Here is a 16,577-nt window from a genome sequence, read left to right on the forward strand (position 1 = left end):
CTCATCATGTATGAAGTATCAGTAGTGTTACACTGTTTAATTCTTAAATTGTGTTGTAAATGCAACTTAAAGGCGGTGTCATTCTTTGGGACGGCATGGTAGTATAATGGTTAGCACAACGCTTTATGGTACCAGCCACCAGTGTTCAATTCCCACTGCAACCTGTAAGGAGTTTGTATCTTCTCCCCCGTGACTGTGTGGGTTTCCTCCTACAGTCCTGAGAAATACCAGTTTGTAGATTAACTGGTCACTGTAAATTGTCCTGTGATTAGGTTAGGATTATATTGGGGGATTGCTGGGCAACATGACTCGAAGGGTCGGAGGGGCCTGTTCCGAGGTGCATCTCAATAAGTAAATAAATTATCTGGAATGGTTTCAGTTTTTGACTTGTTATTAGATGACAGCTTTCAGGGAGTGTGGGTGGGGATGTTATACAAGAGGAATTCAGGGATACTGGTGAATGAAATGATGATCTACCCATTTAAATTTCTAATATTATAAATCAGAAAGGCCCACTTCACATTTCAACAAATGGGGTAGCACATACAGTTCTTTAATAATAATTAAATGACTTAGCTATTTGAGTTCCACTCTCATTTTTATTTCTGCAATGTTGTCAATACTGTGGTGTTTCAACAGGAGTTACAATTCTGAATGAAAGGGTCAGTCTTCTCAGTGTTTATTCCCAGAGGGGATCTACTGTACTGACAACTGAAAAAAAACTTTATCCATGGAGGACACTTGCGTAATGAGTGAGCCCTCACCCAACTAACTCAGTAAAACCAAGAAGATTTACCATTTTAAATCTCTAGTGAAAAGGGAAAAAAAAATCAATTATTCAGTCAATAAATATTCATTTATGGCATCTAAAAGTGAACTGAATAGGCACTAGAGGGAAAATCATTTATAGGGCTATGGAGTAAGAAGTGGAATTCCTCTGCTGCACACATCAAAGTTGCTGGTGAACGCAGCAGGCCAGGCAGCATCTCTAGGAAGAGGTACAGTCGACGTTTCGGGCCGAGACCCTTCACCAAGACTAACTGAAGGAAGAGCTAGTAAGAGATTTGAAAGTGGGAGGGGGAGGGGAGATCCGAAATGATAGGAGAAGACAGGAGGGGGAGGGATGGAGCCAAGAGCTGGACAGGTGATTGGCAAAAGGGATATGAGAGGATCGTGGGACAGGACACACCCATTCACACCCATTCCTCTGCTGGTTGTTTTCCTAAACTTGGAGCTGGCACAAATTTGATGGGTTGAATGACTGATAATATACACAATTTTAGAGCTGTGGGGGTAAAAATAATTCCACATGATAGTTTCAAAAGGGTTAAAATAATAAAATACCAAAGTTTTAGAGAATTACACACTCGTCAGAACAGCTATGGAAATCTAGCTGATGCCAATAATTTAATTTTAAAACCCGTAACATTAAATTTTCTACACGAGTGAAATTAACACACTTCATCTTTATTTACACACAAATGCTACAAAAACCAAGGGGAAAGCAGGCAGGTGTTTAAATTTGGAATTCAAAAAACTACTGCAGGAGTTGAAAGGGTTGTGGAGGGCTATGTTCCAGGTGCAGGTCTATGGGACAAGGCAGATTAATATTTTGGCGCAGACCAGATGTGCCAAAGGGCCTGTTTCTGTGCCCTAGTGTTCTATGACTATAACTGCTTCACTACTGAAACCTGGCTTTCAAAGATGCTTTAACTGATTGATGCCTCAATGTCAGCCACTTCATGAAAACTACTTTCAACAAATTTCAAAGATAAGCTTATATTTAGATAACATCAGACGTACTTGGAATACCTTTTAAGTATTCTCACCTAGCAATGCAAACGTGGTTGAGCAGGAAAATATGGTCTATCAACTGGGGTATGGAAAGTTTCTACAAACAATATGTGAGTTAATGCATGAACTGCCTTTGCTGAGAACAATATTGCCATGGCCACAGTTCTTTAAACAAAGCTGCATGCAAATTTTCAAATAATGGTATTGTTACTTGCCCTGGCTAAGACACCCCACATTAGCTTTAAGCATAGGAGCAATGCCTGGAACTTGAATGCAGGAGCCATCTTTCTCCTAATACATAAAAAGTCTTTTGGATTCACCAAGTCAAAGCCAACCATCAAGTACCTATATGCACTAATCCTATTTATTCTCCACCATTCCCAGATGCTCCAGTTTCTTCCCATGTCCCAACTTGAGCACCTTTGAGACTCTGAAGGAAACTGGAGCACCCAGGGTAAACCCCACAAGAACGTTCAAACTCCATACTGACAGCAAGATACAAAAGCCTGAAAGCACATACCACCAGGCACAAGAACAACTTCTATGCCACTGTTATAAAACTACTGAAATGTTGTCTAGTACAATAAGAAGGACTCTTGACTTTACAATCTATCACATTATGTCCTTGCACCCTACTGTCGGACTGCACTGCACTGTCTCTAACACTTCCTTCTGCATTATGTTATTGCTTTCCTTTGTACTATCCCAATGCACCGTTGCAATGAAATGATCAGTATGGATGGCGTGCAAGACAAAGTTTTACACTGTAACTTGGTGCACGTGACAATAATAAACATTTACCACTTGTACCCTCGAGCAAGATTGAACTAGTTAGTGGTGCATTGGAATGGCCTATGGTGGAACAGACCTGGAAAGCTATTATACAGCAACATTAACTTAATAAACACCAACTAATCTGCATGAAGCACTGACATTGGAGAGGGTTCAAAGGTGGTTCAGGAAAATTATTTTGGGAAAGGCTTGTCACACGACTTGCGTTTGATGGCTCTGGGCCTGTACTCACTGGAGTTCAGAAGACTGAAGGGTGACCTCATTAAATCCCATCGAATGTTGAAAGGCCTAGAGACAGTGGATGTGGAGAGTATGTTTCTTATGATGGGGGGGGGGGGGATCCCAAAAGCAGAGGACACAGCCTCAGAATAAAGGGTTGTCCTTTTAGACCAGAGATGAGGAGGAGTTTCTTTAGCCAGAGACTAGGGAATTTGTGGAATTCATTGCTACAGTTGACTGTGGATGCCAAGTCTTTAGGTATACTTAAGGCAGAGGTTGATTAGTCAGGACAGGAAGAAGGCAAGAGATTAGGTCTGAGAGGGAAAATGGATCAGCCATGGTGAAATGGCAGATCAGATCAATGAGCCAAATAGTCTAATTCTGCTCTGAAATCTTATGGTCCAATCTCTCACCTGACCAACCAAAATACAAGTTAGAGGCAAAATCTCTCGGACTAACTTTCAATTGATATGTACTTCAAAAATGACTAAATATCTGAAAAGAATAAATCACAGGTAATCACAGGAAAATTTACTTACATTACTAAATTATGACCTACCTAGTATAGAATTTTTAGCAGATTCAACCGTCATCAGCATTTTCCGAGGGATCCACAGGAAAAGTTCTTCTGCCTGAAAACAAAGAATCACATTACCATGGCTATACTGATAAATGCACAAGTACATCGCTAATCATGTTATACTACCTACAGTCAACAACTCAAAAAGGCTCAAAACAGAAGCAAAACTCAAAGCACATTATAGCAAGCATATGCAATTAATTCTTACCAAAAGCATAAGCAACACAGTAATATTTAGCAACAATTACACGCATATTTTTGCATATCTTTGGAAAATAGAAGTGTGGCATTAAATTGCTGCTTTCACCAACTGTCACCTTCAATATGCGACAGGAGTAAATCCATTCTAACTGCTTTCAAAGTCTAGCTGAAATAGTAGAGGAAAGCAAATCGTGATGGCTCTATTTTACATATAACTGTTTTTCATCATTTCACGTGATACTGCTTTCTATTAATAACAAATAGGTGCTGCCTTACTCAGCATTTATATAGTGCTGGTTTAGTTCCTACTTTATTTGCATAAACTCAGCTAGGCTTTGATTTCTCCAGGTAAGTTTGCTAATTTGATGTGTTACACGATAACCGCTGGAACCTGCAGTGCTCCACCGCGTCGCCATTTTTGGATGTGAGATATAGATCGGTAGGTTGAGTCGCAACAACAACCTCCAACTCAACAGCAGAAGGCGATGGAACCTGACGTTCACAGATGGAAAGGGAGAAAGTCAAGAAAACACACACTAATCCTCATTGCAGTGCAAAGGGTCAACATCTTAAAGTAGCTATCCTGGCGCTAACACACTGATGCAATCATGAAGAAGGAATGGCAACAGCTCTACGTATTAGAAGCTTGGTAACTCAAAGACTCTTGCAAATACCAATAGATGTATGGTCAAGGGTAGTCTGTCAGGTTGCATCACAGCCTGGCGTGCACATGATCACAAGAGACGGTAGAGGGCTGTGGACACAGCCAGTTCCATCATGGGCACAAACCTCCTTGTTGTGTTTGTAACTCCAGAAACTAATTGAAAGAAAACACGGAAGCTGGGATGGTGCTCTGATGAATTTTCTTTTAGTGAGGCGTTCACATTACACAGCGGCATAATGACGTATGCCATTCATGCATTTCTTACATATAACCCATGATGAATTCTGTAACCAAAGAATATCTTTATCAAACAATATATTTACAATATTACTCAAATATTAAATACACTACACTCCCCAATATCAAGACAGTGGCATCCATCACTAAGGAGCCTCACCATCCAGGACGTGCCCTCTTCTCATTACTACCATGGGGGAGGAAGTACAGGAGGCTTAAAATACATTGTCAATAATCTAGAAACAACTTCTACCACCAAATTTATGAAAAGTCCATCAACACTACCCATTCATTTCATTTTTGTTCACAGTTTTGTAATTTATAGTAATTTTGTGTTTGCCCCATTCTGCATCTGCAAAACAACACATTTTATGTCATGTAAGACAATGATAATAAATCTGATTCATATTCTGAGTTCCCGCATAACTCAGAAACAAAGTCTGTTATTCAAATAAAAGAAAATGATTTAGTACCTGTGAGCCAAGATTTCATCTGGCACTTCTCAAATACAAGAGTTCATCTTCAGTAACAAACTACTTTGTCTGAGCGCTACACAATCAGATCCAACCAGAAACATAATTGAAAACTGGAACCCAAATTCAACACTCCAGAAAAACAAATTGAAAGAGGGCATAATGCATGACAAGGAATTGTTGAGGTTTGAGCTTATAGGATCAAGTATGTTCAAAAAGGGGGGAAAAAATACCCCAGGAACCCAAGAATCTTAGCTAATATTATATATGCCCCCTTTTCTTATCATTGTGTAATGCTGCATTCAAGTTTTTGGGATCAACATCGCCAAGAGCTCTCTTAGTCCATTAACACAGCCTCAAAAGTAGGGTAAGTGCTTAAGAAGAGCTAATCTGCCCCAAAAATTGCTGGCAAATTTTTAATCGATATTTATCTATTTTTTCTCCATAGAATAACTACAGCACAATACATGCCCTTCAGCCCACAAAGCTATGCTGAAAAGGCCAAGCCTTTTCTCCTCGGAGCGACAAAGGATGAGAGGTGACCTGATAGAGGTGACTTAGATGATGAGAGGCATTGATCGTGTGGATAGTCAGAGGGCTTTTCCCATGGCTGAAATGGCGAACATGAGAGGGCACAGTTTTAAGGTGCTTGGAAGTAGGTACAGAGGTGTCAGGGGTGATTGTTGTTTTTTTTTTAAAACGCAGAGAGTGGTGAGTGCGTGGAATGGGCTGCTGGCGACAGTGGTGGAGATGGATATGATAGGGTCTTTTAAGAGATTCCAGGATAGGTACATGGAATGTAGAAAAATAGAGGGCTATGCGTAACCCTAGGTAATTTCTAAAGTAAGTACATGTTTGGCACAGCATCGTTGGCTGAAGGGCCTGTATTGTGCTGCAGTTATTCTATGAATAAATAAATAAATATCAATAAAAGTTTGCCAGCAATTTTTTGGGCAGATTAGCTCTCCTCGAGCACTTACCCTACTATTGAGGTTGTGTTAACGGACCAAGAGAGCTCCACGGCAATGTTGATCCCCAAAAACTTGAACACAGCGTTACACATAGAACAGAGAAATCTAGGAATAATGGAGCATAGTTCCCTGAAGGTGGAATCTCATGTGGATAGGGTGGTGAAGAAAGCTTTTGGTATGCTGGCCTTTATAAATCAGAGCATTGAGTATAGGAATTGGGATGTAATGTTGAAATTGTATAAGGCACTGATAAGGCCAAATTTGGAGTACTGTGTACAGTTCTGGTCACCGAATTATAGGAAAGATGTCAATAAAATTGAGAGAGTTCAGGGGAGATTTACTAAAATGTTGCCTGGGTTTCATCTCTCAAGCTACAGAGAAAGGTTGAACAAGTTAGGTCTTTATTCTTTGGAACGTAGAAGGTTGAGGGGGGACTTGATAGAGGTATTTAAACTTATGAGGGGGATAGATAGAGTTGACGTGGATAGGCTTTTTCCATTGAGAGTGGGGGAGATTCAAACTAGAGGACATGAGTTGAGAGTTAAAGGGCAAAAGTTTAGGGGTAACATGAGGGGGAACTTCTTTACTCAGAGAGTGGTAGCTGTGTGGAACGAGCTTCCAGCAGAAGTGGTTGAGGCAGGTTCGATGTTGTCTTTTAAAGTTAAATTGGATAGATACATAGACAGGAAAGGAATGGAGGGTTAGGGGCTGAGTGCAGGTCGGTGGGACTAGGTGAGAGTAAGAGTTCAGCATGGACTAGAAAGGCCAAGATGGCCTGTTTCCGTGCTGTAATTGTTATATGGTTATATGTGATAGACAGCATACAGATATAGGGAATGAAAGTGTGGTACTCCAGCTGCAGCAAGACAGATCACAAAGCACTCTAATGGGTGATTAGGATGGTTTAGCACATCATTGGGAATCAACTACCTAACCAGAAGGCAATCTGCGACTCTCGGTGCCTACAGGGCGCTCGTAACATCATTAAGACCCATTTCATCCTGGACTCAGTCTGTACAACCTCCTGCCATCTGGCAGGAGATACAGAAACATCTTAGGCAAGACAGCAAGTCTGAAAAACAGCTTCTCCCAAGGACCGTTGTGCAGCTGAATAATGTTAAATACCGGCTTGTCAATGGCCTTCTAGTATTATGGACTATCGCAGTCACTTGTTGCATGTAAGTATGGGAATCTCTTTCAAATTAAGCCTTACTTCATGCATTGTAAATATCTGTATTGCACAGACTGGAGTAGCACCGCAGTCTCGTTGTCTAGAGTAATGACAATAAATTTCTGTTGTATTCTACATAGGAAGATGGTGTTGAAGAAGCTTATGAGAGGAAAAAGACCAAGTACTCTGAACTAGCAACTGAAGCTGCCCAGAATGGCTGGAAGACCAAGAGTTTCCCAGTAAAAGTGGGATGCAGGGGATTCGTTGCTACACCTACGACCAGTCGATTGAAGAAGAAGGGGGTGAGGGGTCACTCCCTCCAACAAGCAATCAAGTCCTTGTCAAATGCAGCAGAAGAAAGCAGCAATTGGATTTGGATTAAAAGGAAAGACAACAACTGGGCTGCAAGATGAAGACAGGAGGGTATGGAACTGAGGGGGGGTGTATCTGGGACGCCAGGCAGCACCATTGAGCCCTCTGGAGACGTCATGGGCTTATCAATGAAACTTCAAAGGAGGGTGCCCACCTGATGACCCCGATGAACGTACCTACCCTCCCTCCTTGTCACCACTCCAAGCCCACTGCCCACATCAAGAGTGCCGACTTGCATAGGGATTGAAACATCAAGTCCTAGTAGCTGTACCTCACCCTAAAGTAGTTTTAAACCAACATAATAGTTAGGTCAATTATCATTTGGGCAGGAAGAGAAAATATTTGTTATAAAACATAGAACAGAACAGTACAGCACAGTAACAGGCTATTTGGCCCATAACGTTACACCGAACCAGCTTAAAAGCAATCAGAAACACCCAAACACTAATCCTTCCTCCTACATCATGTATACATCCCTCCAACTTCATTACAACCATGTGACTATGCAAATGTCTCTTAAAAGCCTCTAATATATTTGCCTCTACCACCATACTAGGCAGCATGTTCCAGGCATCCACCTCTCTGACTAAAACACTTACCTCTCACATCCCCTTTGAATCTACCCCCTCTCACCTATGCCCTCTGGTATTAGATATTTCAACCCTGGGAAACGGATACTCTCTGTCCACTATCAAAGCCTCTCAAAATTGTGTAAATCTCTATCAGATCTCCTCTCAGCCTCTGGCACTCCAGAGAAAAGAACCCAAGTTTATCAGCCTCTTGTGATAGCACATGGCCTCCAAATCAGGCAGCATGCTGGTAAACCTCTTCTGCATCAGCTCTAAAACTACAACATCCTTCCTGCAGTGGGGTGACCAGAACTCTTATGCAATACTCCTGATATGGCCTAACCAGAGTTTTATAAAGTTGCAACATAACCTCTTGACTTTTGAACTCAATGTCTCGACAAATAAAAGCAAGCATTCTATAAGGCTTCTTAACCACCTTATTAACCTGTGTAGCCACTTTCAAGGAGATACAAACTTGGACCCCAAGATCTCTCTGCTCAGCAACGCTGTTCAGGATTTTGCCCAACCAAGGTGCAACACCTCACATTTATATGGGTTAATCTCCAGTTGCCATTTCTCTGTCCATATCTGCAACTGATCTATATCATGCTGCATTCTTTGCCAGTCTTCTACACTATCCACAACCCCACCAATCTTGGTATCATCTGCAAACTTACCTACCTACCCAGCTATATTTTCATCCAAGTCATTTATATACATTACAAACAGCAGAGCCCTGCAGACCTCCACTAATTACAGACCTCCAGCTTGAATAAGTCCCTTCAACCAGTACCCTCTGTCTTCCATGCGCAAGTCAGTTCTGAATCCAAGCAGCCAATTCTCCGTAGATCCCATGCATCTGAATCTTCTGGATTAGCCTCCCATGAGGGACTTTGTCAAACACCTTACTAAAATCCATGTAGATAACATCCACTGCCCTATCCGCATCAATCTCTCTCGCCACCTTGTCGAAAACTCAATCAAGTTGGTAAAGCACGATCTGGCATGCACAAAGCCATGCTGTGTCTCCCCAATTAGGCTATGGTTTCCAAATGCTCATATATCCTATCTCTGGGATGTTTCCCTACAACTGACACAAGTCTATAGTTCCCTGGATTTTCCCTTGTTCCGTTCTTAAAACAGAGGTATAACATTAGCCACTCGCCAGTCCTCTAGGACCTCGTCTGTGGCTAGAGAGGGTACGAAGATACTGGTCAAGGGCCCAGCAAGCTTGTCTCTTACCCCTCCTTCAATAACATGGGGTAAATCACATCAGGCCCTGTGGGCTTAACCACCTTCATAGCCATTAGGAGGCCCAACACTTCCTCCTCCTAGACCTCTAAATGTCCTAATATACTTGTATATTTAACAATGATCTCCTTTTTCTCCATGTCCTTTTCCTTGGTAAATACTGTAGCAAAGTACTCATTAAATACCTCACTGATATTCTCCCCATCCAAGCAAATGTTCTCCCACTATATTTTTGAGTGGTCCACCCCTCTCCCTACTTATCCTTTTGATGCATGTATAGAATGCCTTGGGATTCACCTTAAAGAATTTTCAACAACCCTCCTGGCTTCCTAATTCCCCTTTTTAGTTCTTTTTTGGCTTCTTTATACTCCTCGTGCTTTTTTTGATCCTAACTTCCAAAGCTTTACATACTTTTCCTTTTTGACTAAATTTATCACCTGTCTGGACATCCAAGGTCCTCTTATCTTTCCATCCCAGTCCTTTTTAACAGGAACATACCTTTCCTGTACTCTGTGCAGTTGATTTTTAAATACCCTCCACATGTCTGCTATGCTCTTGCCAGAGAAAGAAATGTACCCAATTAATGTTTCTTAGTTCCTTGCCAATGCCCTCGTAATGTACCCTGCTCCAATTTAAAATTCTCCTAAAAGGACCATATCTATAGTTATTCGGAAAGATAAGGAGCTATGGTCATTGTTACCCAACTGTTCATTCACTGAAAGGTCAGTCACCTGGCCAGGCTCATTACCCAACACCAGGTCCAGTACGGCCCCTCCTCTTGTTGGACTGCACACATATTGATTTAAGAAACCTTCCTGGATACACTTAAGAAATTCTGTCCCATGCACTAAGGTGATCCCAGTTTATATTAGGGAAGTTGAAATCACCCATGACAACAACCCAATTATTTTTCCATACTTCCTTAATCTGATTACATATCTGTTCCGCAATGTCCTGCTGACTATTAGGGAGTCTGTAGTACAATCCCAGCAGTGTGATTGCACCCTTCCTATTCCTGAGTTCTATCCAAATGGGACTCAGTGTCTGACCCCTCCATTATGTCTCCAGAGCACAGCTGTGATATTGCTCCTGATTAGTAGTGCAACTCTACCCCCACCTCCACGTTCTACGTCTCCCTAAATCTTTTCTAAAGCTTTGAAAACATGATACATTAATCACTCATTCCTGCCCCTCTCTCAACCAAGTTTCAGTAATAGCTACAGTATCGTAGTTCCATGTACTCATCCATGTTCGAAGTTCATCACCCTTATCGCTAACACTCCTAGCATTAAAATACACACACTTCAAACTATCCGACCCAACATACTTGTTATTTCAACTTTTCCTTTCAACACTTTCCCTGACATGCAACTTCCGGTCTGATCCTTCCCTTACTGACCTGGTGCTCCGGTGCCCAGCCCCCAGCAAAACTAGTTTAAATTCTCCTGAGTAGCATCAGCAAACCTCACGGCCTGGATACTGGTTCCTCTCCAGTTCAGGTGTAACTCAATCCTCGTGTGCTGATCACCCCTTTCCCCAGAAAATTTCCAATGATCTAAGAACTTGAAACCCTGCCCCTTGCACCATTTCCTCAGCCACTCATGCATCTGTGCTATCGCCCGATTCCTATCTGCACCAGCCCGTGGCAGAGGCAGTAATCCAGAGTAATTATTTACACTGCCTTTCTGCTTTGTTAACAAATATCAAGCAGAACACATTGTGACTGTAGGAACACACACAAAATGCTAGAGGAACTTAGCAGGCCATGCAGCATTTGTGGAAAAAAAAGTACAGTTGACATTTCAGGCCAAGACTGTGGTCCTGCCAAAGGGTCTTGGCCTGAAACACTGACTGTATTTCCACCCCCACCCCCATAGATGCTGCCTGGCCTGCTGAGTTCCTCCAGCATTTTGTGTGTGTTGCTTGGATTTCCAGCATCTGCAGATTTTCTCGTTTGTGTTGTGACTGTAGGAGTTGGCTTGATTATACATTCCTGATTGGCTAATTCACTATGCAACATGCTTAAGCATGTATTCATTCATACAAGTAATGGATTGCTCGACATTTGGTTCATATGAAAATATTTTACCAAATTTGCAAACTAGTCCGGTCAATTGTTCTTCATTAGCTCAACCAAGGAAGGATATGAACTCTCAGCAGTAAGTTACAAAATTAAGTTTAAACAGTCCAATCAGAAACTTTGGCTCAGGAGCAGGTACAGGACCCACACTCTGTTTCAGGAACAGCTTCTTCCTCCCTGCTATCAGATTTCTCAACAGTCCATAAACACGACCTCTCTATTCCTCTTTTGCACTATTTATGCATGCATTTTACCTTGCAGTAATTTACGTCTTCCACCGTAATGCTGCCACAAAACAAATTTCACGACATATGTCAATGATAATGAGCCAGGTTCTGACTTCAGTTGAAATATCCACACCTTTCAATTCCTCCCAACACCTACACACCAAGATTTATTTAAAAGTCAATTTCAACAACTTTGAAGGATGAAAGGGAACTTCTATGAAAAAATGAGAGAAAGAAAAACTATTCACATTTCAGATGACTGCCATTTCATTAGAGACGAATATGACAAAAGGCCATTGACCTGATGAATTATAAACACAGGGGATTCTGCAGGTGCTGGAAATCTGCTTGAATTTTGCAAGTTGGCCCTATTTTTTCCTCTGTCCTCAGCTGCTGCATGTCTTGAGTACATCTAACATTTTCTTCTTTTATTCTTAGACTTCCAGCAATGGGAATAGATTACTTACAAAAGCAAAATATTAGACTGTGACGTTATGCAAATTACAGTACTGTTAAGTAATATCACAGCGACAAAGGTATATTTCAAGGAATTAAAGGAGATGTGCAGTACAATTTTTTTCTTTTAAACAGAGCGGTGGATGTCTGGAATGCACTGCTAGGGGTAGCAGTGGAGGCAAATACCATAAAGGAGTTTTAGAGACTTTTAGGTACATTGTGTAAGCAGAAGGAATAATTAAGGTTAAGTATTTAATTCTCATCTGCTTATTACTTCCCTCGGGTCCTCTCCTCCTTCCCTTTCTCCTATCATCCACTCTCCTCTCCTATCAGATTCTTTCTTGTTTGGCCCTTGACCTTTCCCACTCACCTGGCTTCATCTATCACATTCCAGCTAGACTCTTTCCCCTCCCCCTGCCCTTTTACTCTGGCAAGTTCTCCTTTCTTTCTCAGTCACGAAGAAGGGTCTTGGCCCGAAACATTGACTCTTCCCTCTTTTCCCAGTGATGCTGCTTGACCTGCTGAGTTCCTCCAGTATTCCGTAGGTTACTAGACATCTTTAAGATTCAAGATTCAAAAAACTTTATTGTCATTCTAACCATACATCAGCTCTGCAGGGCAGAATGAGACAGCGTTCCTTGGGGCAGTGCAATCATAACATAACAAACGCGATACTAAATAGTAAACATAACAATAAATAATAAAACACAACAGCCAGATGTCACTTAAATCAGTTATAAGTGTCCAGTGCAAGTTAAAAGTGTCCAAAGCAGAGTCAGGTGGAGCAGCTATTTAGCAGTCTGACTGCCTGTGGGAGGAAGCTGTTTAGTAGCCTTGTGGTTTTAGTTTTGATGCTCCTGTAACGTTTGCCTGATGGCAGAAGAACAAACAATTCATGGAGAGGGTGTGAGGGGTCTTTAATGATGTACCGTGTCTTCTGGAGGCATCGACTCTGAAAGAGGTCTTGGACAGAAGGTAGGGAGACCCCAATAACTTTCTCTGCTCCCCTAACCACCCTCTGCAAGGCTTTTTTGTCGACAGCACTGCAGCTGGAGTACCAGGTTGTGATGCAAAAGGTCAGCACACTCTCAACCACGCCTCTGTAGAATGTAGTTAAGATGGGAGTGATGCTTGTTTAAGCTTCCTCAGAAAGTACAATCTCTGCTGGGCCCATTTCACAATCCCAGTGGTATTCCTGGACCAGTTGAGGTTGTCCGAGATCTGCACCCCAAGGAACTTAATGTTTTCCACTCTCTCCACTGTGGAGCCGCTGATGCTGAGGGGTGTGTGCTCAGGCTGAGACCGTCTGAAATCCGACGATCATCTCCTTGGTTTTTTTGAGTTCAGCACAAGAGTGTGAGATGTAGGACCTGTTCTTGCACTGTACTATTTTAAGTTTTAAAACATGTAACAAAATTTTAGAAATGTGACACAGACAACAGAAAATCTGCAGATGCTGGAAATCAAAATAATACACACAAAATGCTGGAGGAACTCAGCAGGCCAGGCAGCATCTACGGAAAAGAGCAAACAGCTGATGTTTTGGGCCAAGACCCTTCATCAGGACTGAGAAGGAAAGGGCATTTTAGCTTTTTATATATATAAAAAAATACAGCATCCCTGTCTAAAATAGCACAGGAGAGAAAATTTGTATAATACATATATTTAAAAACCTGCCTGTCAGGTAAAGTAGTACAAATCAGAAAGATGAAACACAAATTTATTTTGCTCTCACACCACAAGCTTAAGGAAATAATCCTTATATAGTTGAAATTGATTTAAGAAATGGGAATTATAAATCATGAGAATGTTTGTAAGGAATAAACTTTGCTCACATTAAGTTGAGCAATGTTTTGTTTTGGAAGATGAGATATTGTTGCACATTAAACACAAACGTTCCACTTACTGCAAAGAAGATCTAACCTTTTAACAGACCCAGATTTACTTGTTGCTAAATAAAGACTGGCTGAGATCACTGTATTCACAGTGTCAAATTGCAGCATCAGAATACCTACCATTTTAAGATAGCTGTGCATATGTAAAATTAGCTGGAATGCAAGGTATGTGGGTAGTCAATGGATTAAACAAATATATGTGTTAAAGCTGCATGCCACAAAATAATGCAGAAGGCAAATGTAAACATTACTTATTGCTCATCTTATTTTTAAATTGTTAAGCTACAAATAGGCACTGAATTCTAGGATTTTAAAAAACCTACCGCAGATAAGCACGTGCACACTGCTGAGACACTGTATTACACATCAAAGTTGCTGGTGAACGCAGCAGGCCAGGCAGCATCTCTAGGAAGAGGTACAGTCGATGTTTCAGGCCGAGACCCTTCGTCAGGACTAACTGAAGGAAGAGTTAGTAAGAGATTTGAAAGTGGGAGGGGGAGGGGGAAGAGGGAGATCCAAAATGATAGGAGAAGACAGGAGGGGGAAGGATGGAGCCAAGAGCTGGACAGGTGATTGGCAAAGGGGATATGAGAGGATCATGGGACATTTCTCCCCGGACCTCCTGTCCTCTCATATCCCCTTTGCCAATCACCTGTCCAGCTCTTGGCTCCATCCCTCCCCCTCCTCGGCCTGAAACGTCGACTGTATCTCTTCCTAGAGATGCTGCCTGGCCTGCTGTGTTCACCAACAACTTTGATGTGTGTTGCTTGAATTTCCAGCATCTGCAGAATTCCTCGTGTTTGAGACACGGTACTAACTTGCAAGGAAACGTTATGTGTACTCTCAGTTCACGAGGCAGACTGGAAGCGCTAAAATCAGATAAAAATACAGGAAATGAGCTGTGAGGTTCATTAAAATCTTGCTGAAAATAGGTACTAATGGAAAGAACTGATGAGATAGACATGAGAGGATGAACACAAAACATTTTGTGACCAAGGTTTTGTGTCATAGTATCACTTTGCTTTCAAATGTTCTTTCATATCCATCTCATCCCTTCATCGACAGAATTTTATCCTTTTTTTAAAAAAAAATCTAGGATTGGTTTGGTCGTTGCCTCTTTAGCTTTCAAATTTAGTGATACAGTGTGAAGTTGGTCCTTCAAGTCGCAGAACCCCAGCAACCCTGACAACACCGATTTACAGTCGGAGAAGGCTGGTTTTAGCACCAGACACTTTTACCCCGGTGAACAATAATGCTGCGATTTCTTCACTGTGGAGTTAACGATAGATTTTCATTTAAAGGATTTATGATTAGATTTGTTCATAGAATATAAATTGAGTATCTGATCTTATATTTTCAAAAGGAACAAAAATCATGAACATTGCTTCCAGGATATAACAGATTTTTAATTGAATCAAATCCCAAGAAACTGTAGTGGCCATCTGAAATAGATTACTACTCTGAAATCCCACAAAATTTAAAGTCACTAATTTAAATCATTTAAATGCACGTAATTGTTCCCATAGATTGAGAAGGTATATAAATTAGTGACTGGAAAAAAATCTTCAGCTAGAAAAAATTGAAAGGTCTTTGAGCTGAAACACTCACTGCTTCTATTTCCACAGATGCTGTCTGAGAGCAATAAGATAAAAAAGTAACAAAATACATATTTCTTCACATTCTGTTTTGGCTAGGTAACAAATGTTTAAGGACGAAAACAAATGTACTAGTTTAAATTGGAGTGAGTCTGGAAAAAAGTGTGATTTCACTTTATATCTATCTAAAATAAAATATTAACTCAAGCAGCAATAATATTTTCTATGTACTTATCAATTATTTATCTCTTGATAAATTCATAGAAAACCAGTCAATGTTAGTGAAGTCATAATAACCTTTATTATAAATACTTTTCCTACTGCAAAAACAAAACAAATCTATCTCTCTCTCATTAAACTAATTGATTCTTAATCCGGCTCAACTCGTTAAGCAAATGACAGAGGGAGGAACATACAAGGTCTTAAATAAACTGGATTTGAAAAACATTTCTTAACTATTTCATTACTGAACAGATAATTTTAATGTCTAGCCCTTCATAATTTTTCCCTAAAAAACTGCAATTATCTTATCACTACGTTATTTTCTCTCCTAATATCCACGAATGCCTTCCATATCACATCTTCATATCCTTCATAGACAAACAGGTGCTCATCTTCAACAAATTATCATGGCATAAATAATCGCAAACAACAGGAATTCTGCAGATGCTGGAAATTCAAGCAACACACATCAAAGTTGCTGGTGAACGCAGCAGGCCAGGCAGCATCTCTAGGAAGAGGTACAGTCTCGGCCTGAAACGTCGACTGTACCTCTTCCTAGAGATGCTGCCTGGCCTGCTGCGTTCACCAGCAACTTTGATGTGTGTTGATGGCATAAATAATGTCAATTTATTTTACAACATTTTACACCAGTGGAGATGGGAGTCTGATTTTAATTTTCAACCTTCTTCCCGCTTAGAAACATTCATTATTCCCTGTAGTTTAACTTCTCTAATGTGTGCTTATATTTTTGTATGATCACCTATATATGTGTAGTTGTTCAGTAAATGTAGTACAGCTGATTCTGCAA

The 16,577-nt window shown here is 40.9% G+C and overlaps 1 protein-coding gene across 5 annotated transcripts in view; it reads right to left on the bottom strand.

The window, feature by feature from the left end:
- The window catches only part of setd3 (SET domain containing 3, actin histidine methyltransferase), a 157,096-nt gene that overhangs the window by 110,716 nt on the left and 29,803 nt on the right, over window positions 1-16,577 (bottom strand). For all 5 annotated transcript variants that reach the window (XM_063043678.1, XM_063043687.1, XM_063043696.1 and 2 more), the window contains exon 5: window positions 3,365-3,437. In XM_063043678.1, coding sequence (XP_062899748.1) covers window positions 3,365-3,437 — 73 coding nt within the window. The remainder of the gene's footprint in view (window positions 1-3,364; window positions 3,438-16,577) is intronic.

Source organism: Mobula hypostoma, chromosome 1 (assembly GCF_963921235.1).
Source record: "Mobula hypostoma chromosome 1, sMobHyp1.1, whole genome shotgun sequence".
Lineage (NCBI taxonomy): Eukaryota > Metazoa > Chordata > Chondrichthyes > Myliobatiformes > Myliobatidae > Mobula > Mobula hypostoma.